This window comes from Xylaria bambusicola, assembly GCF_022495145.1.
Source record: "Xylaria bambusicola strain CBS 139988 unplaced genomic scaffold F5B22scaffold_50, whole genome shotgun sequence".
NCBI lineage: Eukaryota > Fungi > Ascomycota > Sordariomycetes > Xylariales > Xylariaceae > Xylaria > Xylaria bambusicola.
In genome coordinates, this window is record NW_025953603.1 from 315,967 (window position 1) to 323,795 (window position 7,829).

At 47.6% G+C, this 7,829-nt stretch overlaps 3 protein-coding genes across 3 annotated transcripts; 1 reads left to right on the top strand and 2 right to left on the bottom strand.

Moving 5' to 3' along the window:
- Positions 1-202: 202 nt before the first annotated feature.
- On the bottom strand, positions 203-2,882 carry F5B22DRAFT_638859 (heat shock protein 60; the record flags this gene model as incomplete). The annotated part of the gene is made up of 3 exons (XM_047977643.1): positions 203-1,707; positions 1,767-1,908; positions 2,868-2,882. The coding sequence occupies 3 exons, from the start codon at positions 2,880-2,882 to the stop codon at positions 203-205; spliced, it is 1,662 nt and encodes a 553-aa protein (XP_047827310.1).
- A 281-nt stretch (positions 2,883-3,163) lies between these two features.
- F5B22DRAFT_638860 (uncharacterized protein) lies at positions 3,164-4,284 on the top strand (the record flags this gene model as incomplete). The annotated part of the gene is made up of 5 exons (XM_047977644.1): positions 3,164-3,214; positions 3,268-3,586; positions 3,638-3,739; positions 3,799-4,023; positions 4,097-4,284. The coding sequence occupies 5 exons, from the start codon at positions 3,164-3,166 to the stop codon at positions 4,282-4,284; spliced, it is 885 nt and encodes a 294-aa protein (XP_047827311.1).
- A 122-nt stretch (positions 4,285-4,406) lies between these two features.
- F5B22DRAFT_659786 (cytochrome P450) lies at positions 4,407-7,126 on the bottom strand. The gene is made up of 9 exons (XM_047980230.1): positions 6,594-7,126; positions 6,407-6,538; positions 6,015-6,351; positions 5,888-5,954; positions 5,427-5,779; positions 5,278-5,362; positions 5,035-5,204; positions 4,830-4,934; positions 4,407-4,747 (listed from the first exon to the last, which is right to left on the bottom strand). The coding sequence occupies exons 1-9, from the start codon at positions 6,886-6,888 to the stop codon at positions 4,684-4,686; spliced, it is 1,608 nt and encodes a 535-aa protein (XP_047827312.1). The 5' UTR covers positions 6,889-7,126; the 3' UTR covers positions 4,407-4,683.
- Positions 7,127-7,829: the final 703 nt, after the last annotated feature.

Consider the following 7,829-nt stretch of genomic DNA (forward strand, 5'->3'; position numbering starts at 1 on the left):
CGCCGCTCGGGATATCAGTCGTAGTCGTGGGAACATTCAATGTACACGTGATGAGTATGGAGGGGAGATGAAGAGAGATAACGTGGCCACGTGAGATAATAGAACCCATTGCCCCAACACCGAATTCAAATGCTCCTTTAAGCCCAAATGTTTTGTTTTTGATACAAGAGAAGGATCGGAGTCAGATGTCATCATGTATCTCTTACATCATGCCACCCATGCCTCCCATACCTCCCATGCCGCCGCCCATACCGCCTGCAGGTTTATCTTCTGGCGCCTCGACGATGGCAACTTCTGTGGTACCGAGCAGAGAAGCGACGCCGCTGGCATCTACGAGGCCAGTGCGGACAACCTTGAAGGGGTCGAGGATACCGGCCTGGATCATGTCGACGTACTCGCCCTTGGAGCTATCAAAGCCCTTGTTGAAGTCGGCACCAAATTCATCCATCAGCTTACCAACAACGACCGAACCCTCCAGACCAGCATTTTCGACGATAGTGCGAGCAGGTCGGGTAATTGCGTTCTTGATGATGCTCACACCAAGTTGCTGATCGAAGTTGGAAGGCTTAACATCCTTGAGGGCATGAGCGGAGGCCTTGAGGAGGGCAGTGCCACCACCGGGCAGGATGCCCTCTTCAACAGCGGCGCGGGTAGCGTTTAGAGCGTCTACAAATCGGTCTTTCTTCTCACCCACTTCAACCTCTGAGGAACCGCCGACCTTGATAACAGCAACACCGCCAGAGAGCTTGGCTAGGCGCTCTTGCAATTTCTCTTTCTCGTAGTCGGAGGTACCAGGGTCTGACATGACACCACGGATCTGTTCACAGCGAGTGGCGATAGCGTCCTTGCTACCCTCACCGTTTAAGATGATGGTATCTTCCTTAGTTATTGTGATAGAACCGGTAGAACCAAGTAGATCGGGTGTGGCCTTCTCTAGCTTGATATCGAGCTCATCGGTGAAAACGGTTCCGTTGGTAAGCACAGCAATATCGCCGAGGATGGACTTGCGGTTGTCACCAAAGCCAGGAGCTTTCACCGCAGCAACTTGAAGCTGGCCACGGAGCTTGTTGAGAATGCAAACGGCGAGAGCTTCACCGTCAATATCCTCAGCAATAATAACAAGGGGACGGCGCATCTGAGTCGAGGCCTCGAGGGCGGGGATGATATCCTGAACGGCGGAGATCTTCTTCTCAGAAAGGAGGATGAGAGGCTTCTCAAACTCAACTTTCTGAGCCTTGGCGTCGGTAATGAAGTACGGCGAAACGAAACCACGGTCGAATCGCATACCCTCGGTGACCTCAAGTTCGTCGTTCAAGGTCTTGCCCTCCTTGACAGTAATGACACCTTCCTTACCAACCTTCTCCATGGCATTGGCAATGAGCTTGCCAATGTGAGTATCTCCGTTCGCACTGATAGTAGCAACCTGAGCAATCTCTTCGCTTGTAGTGATGTCACGCTTGTTCTTCTGGAGGTATTCAACAACAGCATCTACAGCAGCCTGGGTACCACGGCGAAGGTCCATGGGGTTACAACCAGCAGCAACGTTCTTAACAGTCTCAGAGAAGATGGCTCGTGCTAGTACGGTAGCACTAGTAGTACCATCACCGGCCGACTCGTTGGTCTTTGAGGCGACATCCTGTAGCAATCGAGCACCGAGGTTTTCGAACTTGTCCTGCAAGCTGATGGCTTTAGCGACAGTAACACCGTCTGTTGCGCATAATGTTAGTGCAGTTACAAGGATTCGGTATGGTGGTGAGCTGAAATACCCTTTGTGATCTTGGGTGAGCCATAGCTGGACTCAATCAAAACATTTCTGCCCTTAGGACCTAATGTGGTGGCAACAGCCTTTGCTAGAGTCTCTACACCGGCAAGAAGCGAGGCCCGGCCCTCGACACCGAACTTGAGCTCCTAAAATGGGCAGGTTAGCATTATGCATCGGCAAAGGGTTTGGACAACCTGGGAGGGGTTGGAATCGAACCTTGTGTGCGAATCGGAGCTGTTGCGACAGACCAGCACCAGCGCGGTACTTGGTCGCAGCTGAAGATAGGGCAGTGGCCCTGGCGCGTGATGAGAGAGCGCGCTGCATTGTGATAGGTGGCGTGGCTATTAGAAGAGATATATCAAAATTACAACGGCACAGGCAGACGTCTCGCAACCGACAGACTGAGGAGGAGGGGAGCAAGTTGGGACGGTTGAGAGGATAATGGATTCGGGGAAGCTGGAAGAACTTAAGCTTCAAAAATTTCGGCATCGGCTGCAAAATGGATAGAGGGTCTAGCCAGCTATCTGGGGTGGGGCGCTAAGCCAGTCCTGGACTGGTGCACTTTGCGGCTTTCCTCTGTGGAACACCGTCGAAGATGTCCGGGACTTCGAGAAGAGCATCAAGCTCCGGTTGATGCATTTCCTTGTATCGGATCGCCAATCTATGCACCCAAGCTCTTGATATGCATTCATACAGTACAGAAACTCGTGAAATCATCCAGGTTGCATCTTGCAACATCGTGCAATGGATGGAACACAAGTGTTCTTTCACTCGTAAGTATCGAATCTTTCAACGGCAGAAACTGAACGCCGCTTTTCTTCTATATCAATATATATACTGTAGGTAAGTAAGAGAGGACTAGCTATAGTTGAAGAAAGGAAATCCCTATAATAACCCCATAATTTGACATGTTGAGTGCGATTTCGGGTTGATCTTCCACGATGGACGGAGGTTTTCAAGCGTCAAAACGATTGTCACATTTCGAGTTCTTCTGGCGAACCACTAAACTGGGTGAGTACCAAGGTAGGTCCTTGCTACTGTAAGTTAGATCCATCAGTCTAGGAATACTGCGCATCATAGACTGACATCACGTAACCTTGCCTACATGTCTACTTTGCATAGATAGCTTCTCGATCTGTCACAGATGCATTACAAATCAACCTATCAGAACACAGCCGGAAACTGGAGTTAATAAATGTCCAGTGGTAAGACGCGGTTATGCGTTGAAAAGCTACCAGTACCCGGCGTTAACACTAACTATTACCGCCTTGGTACGTGACGCTGACAAAGCAGGGGACAGATGTAAAAGTATAAAGAATACTTAGACTGTCATCCAGAAGAAACCAACTCAGCGATCATCGGTAACCTAAAAACAAACACCCGAGAAAGGCCAAATTCACAATGTCGACTATTGCCAAGACTATTGTTGCTACTGGCGCAAGCTCGGGCATCGTAAGCGCTCAAGTACGCCAGGAATCGCATTAAACAGCACTAACATGGAGTAGGGTTTTGAGGCCATCAAGCAATTGCTCTCGCAATCGCAGCCTTACAATTTCGTCCTTGGCGCCAGAGATCTCAAAACTACAACAGAAGCCTACAATGCGCTGAACTATGACAGCAACAGACACTCTGTCACCATCTTCCCTCTTGAGCTGAATAACATGAAAGATGTCAAGAAATTCTCGCAGAAGACTCTTGAGAAGTTGGGTTCAAGTCCAATTGACTACCTCTTGCTCAATGCAGGGACAGGCATGGTGAAGAAAGTGGCCCAGACAGGGCCTCATGGCTCGAAGTGGATCGAGCCGTACCTCGTCAATCATCTCTGTGAGACCATATCCCAAGCCAGCACGACGTGTTCATGACTTACACCAGTAGCACAACACTATCTCGTCCACCTCTTACGGCCAAAGCTAGAGCAGTCCAAGACCCGGATTGTGTTTGTTTCGTCTGGCGCCGTACGAGGTGTCAAAGATACCAGTAAGGAGATACCGAACAGGCCTATAACCGCTGACAGAGCTAACTATATACCTTGGTAGGCATATTGGATGACGTAATGTTAGCTGCCAAGGAGACAGATAAAGCTGTCTATGCCCCTACCAAATTTACCCAACTCCTTAACGCGCACTGGTGGCGCCGTCAACTCAAGGGTACTTGTGATGTGGTGGCTGTGTCACCGGGCCTAATCCCACACACAGGTATCAGTCGGGGTAGTGAGATGAAAATACCAGACACCCTTCCCGACGCGAAGAGTGTACCTGAAGGTGTGTTCCCCAAGACTCACGAGCCTCCTCCGCTTCAGACATGTGCGAGCATGCAAGCTAACCCAAAGAAAAGGTGCGCAAAGTGTCCTTGCAGCTCTCACTCGTAACGACTTCCCAGAGGATCCTGAGCAAATTTTCCTTACGAGCTGGGGAGAATGGTGGCCAAAGGACGTCTACGGTCTGACGCTTGACAAGGGCCTCCAAGAGAAGTGGTCGCCGAGCCAAGCAGATATTGAGAGAGAAGAAGGCATTACCTCCTAAAAAAAGTATTTATTGACTCTTTGAACGCTCTGGGAGATGAGAATTAACAATGCAGAATGTTCCAGTAGAGGCAGCTATTCCGGAACGACATTATGTTTTGGATAGTCTCGCAGAGAAGTGGACAGGTACGATGGCGTATTTAGCAGCTCTGTATTAGTTATCTATGAGGTTATTCAGACCTCTGAATAACTAGCTAACTACTATTAATACCTTGTGCGATCGGCTGGCTTGGCTTCTGAAGATCTCCCGCCGAGATCCACATGTCCGCGACAGTTGCGATGGCAGTTATGGTTAAGCGAAATAGCTATTTCAGCTCGTTGTTGACTACTACCACCGTGGAATAATAGCATGGACACCGAATTTTCCCATAACATAATAAACTACCAAATCATAACCGGTTCATTCCGACACGGTGACCCTGACGCCTTTAGAATCGAAAGGTGGCATAGGAAACAAGAGTCCACTAGAAAGTGTTAGTCAATATGTGTCTCCAGTAGGTACGACAAGCAGTGCTGGAAGCGCTAGAGTAATTAAGGAAACCATACTGCACTGCTACGATATCCCTCAGGGTCGTATCGTGAAGAGATAGAGCGGGAGCTCCGGGTCGGAAGAGGCGAGAGAGCGTGTGGTATATCTGCATATAAACGAGACTAGCCCTACATTTTAGCTTTCATGACAATTGTACGAAGAGACTCATTCCGTGGATACTAAGTCGGTGACCTTGGGAGAATGAATACGAGTATAACTCACTTCTTGCCGACACAGCTGCGACTACCCTTTGCGAAAGGTACATAATACATTTGCATAGTTTTCAGCTTCTCGGGATCAGCTGTAAGCCACCGGTCAGGCTCGAAAGATTCTGGATTGGGAAACACGGCGGGATCGTTATGCATCCAATACGTCGTCATCGAGATTGGTGTCTGTTACGCAGTGAGTATTCCAACCGCCAGGTCTTATGACAACAAAGATTTGAGACGCAGTAGATCAACTTACCCCAGGAGAGATGACCCAACCACCGACCTCAATTGTACGTTCTGGGAAAACTCGGCTCGTGCGATTCATGCCACCAACAGCCATCCTTTACACACCCCATGAGTTTAAGAGGTTCGTCATTTGACAAGCTGACTGAATCTGAGACTCACCTTAGTCCCTCAGCTACCACAGCACTCAAGTATTGTGCCTTTTCTAGCTCAAGCCAAGATGGGGTGGTTGACTTGCCATCGTATTTACTCCATATTTCTTCAAGTTCTTGGCGCAGCGGCTCAAGTATCTCTGGTTTTGTGAGTAAATGAGTGACGATGGTCCCAAGAGTGTGAGACACATTATGCGCCCCTGCCTGTTGGATAAGTTGAGCGAGGCGTGGGAAACCGCCGCTACCAAGCTCCCTTTCGACGAGCTCACTCTTTTCTAACTGGTCGAGAACAGTGTACTTTTCTCGCGTTTGTGTTTTATCGGAAGGGCGCTTACGGATTAGGAGAAGCTCCCGGCGAGCTTGCTGTAGTAAATCTTAGCGGCGTGGAAATTTCATTCTGGCGATTGGTGCAAAGGCATCATAATAGACTACGGATGGGGCCCTTAATCTGGACAAAAGCGGAAAACTTACCTCATCCCAGACCGTCCAGCGAGTGATATGAGTAACCAAAAATCGAATGAATGGCTGTCCAATTATGCTAAGAAATATCGTTAATCTATTTCTAATGTATTTCAAAGAGCTCGATGTGGCTTAGTACCTAATTATCCATGGCAAGTGCTTGAACACGAATACACTTCGTGTCCCTCGTTTGAGTGTGTCAAACCAATCGCTATTGAAGTTGGGGTCTCCAAGATAATCGCTGGGTTCCTCAAAGATCACGGATGAGATGATATCCGTTGTAAGTGAGCTAAATGCGTTCGATAGGTTGACCACTTCCCCAGTCCCTTGATAATGTGACAGCCGATCACATAGTCTTGCTACCCGATCGGCAATCCGGGATTCAAATGGTAAGATACGATTCCGTGCAAATATCATATCTATAGGAGCGCGCAGACGCCGATGGGCGTCATGTCTATGAGAGATGCTCGCCATGTCTGTGTCCACCATTAGTTACTCTCTGAGACAAATACCAATTGTTGTTAAACCTACCTTCAAATCCAGTACCGGTACTAGATCTCGGATAGGAGTCGGTTTTGCACACGGCTCCATAAACAAATACATCATTGTATGCGGATGCTTCCATAATGTGGATTTCCTCTGGGGTAACTCGTACCACAGGGCCTGAATCTCCGCCTTAGTATACCTGTTCTCACCGAATTGCCAGACACATACTTACCGTATCTCTCATGCATCTCACGAATTCTTTCGTAGTACTTGCCGGTGTGTACAACGTTGTAGTAAAATTCGTACCAATGCGTAACTTTTGCAAGAAAGGGACCTGGAAACGATGCCAGAGGGCTCAAGTACAAGCGATAGATAATTAGCATCAAAGTGTAGGCAAAAGTACATGTGAGAATCAGGAGACTAATGCGTGACCATGCCAAGAGCTCAATAGTGATACGACTTTGGTGAATGGAGTGTAATCCATCATGAATGAAATCGTCAATTCTTGACTTTATCTGGGAAGACATCGCGACGTGAGGCTTTAGGCAGTATGAAGTAGAATAGCGAATGGCTGCACTTGATTTACTCGTATGGAAAGAGAATTTGTTGGTAGTTGGGAGAGGATCAGGACGGAGAGGAACTTAGGGGAAATGAGTCACATAATATATCTTCGTAGGCATTGTTTGCCATGTGGTACTGTCTTGGACTTTCGGCCATGAGCGCCAATAGAGCGAATGGTGTAAGTTGAAGTGACGAAAGATGTTCTATTTATTGGCCGAAACATCACAACGTAAGGGATACGGCTTGACAAATCTATCACTAGAAGCTTGACTAGACGACATGTGGAAACCCCCGGTGGATCTAGCGTTGGTGAGTTGCTTTTTAGGACCAAAGAAAAGTATTCTTCGGATATTATTGTGGCTCTCAATGACTGAGAACATATGTGAATTGGATTTGTATATCATACGATATTTTTCTTATCCCTACATTAAAGGCTGACGTCACCCTTCTTTCCACGTCGTTGAATTCAATGCAATTGCCTTGTTGATTAGAAGCATCATTTGACTGGCAGATTCTGTGACCCTGTTAAGGTCTGACTCCTACCACTCACTTTCTCCTTCATTATTCTTCCCTTTATCTACCCTAAAGCAGCGCTTTTCTCTCTCTCGACTGATTAAAAAGGAAAACAGCCGTATCAGGCCTGTAACTTATGTTTTATGTTCCGATATCATGGCTCCAAGGTTAAACACATTGAAAATAATAACGTACCTATTTCATCTTAGGATATAGCCTCGCAAGAAATGTAATCATCAATGTTCAATGAATGGATTGGTGAGACAATGTGTGGCCTGACTTAAAAGATCGGCGTATTGTATTGGGAAGTAAAGAATTATAATGAGCCAGCTTAGCAATAAGTCTTTTGCACACAAAGCCTAAAGATCCCAAATGACCCCATCCATCCTGATTG

Coding starts and splice junctions, on each gene's coding strand:
- F5B22DRAFT_659786 (XM_047980230.1), bottom strand. CDS start 6,888: ATGTCTTCCCAGATAAAGTCAAGAATTGACGATTTCATTCATGATGGA. Junction 6,352..6,406: donor TACCGGTACTGGATTTGAAG/GTAGGTTTAACA, acceptor TGGTGGACACAG/ACATGGCGAGCATCTCTCAT. Junction 5,205..5,277: donor GTTGGGTCATCTCTCCTGGG/GTAAGTTGATCT, acceptor ACTGCGTAACAG/ACACCAATCTCGATGACGAC.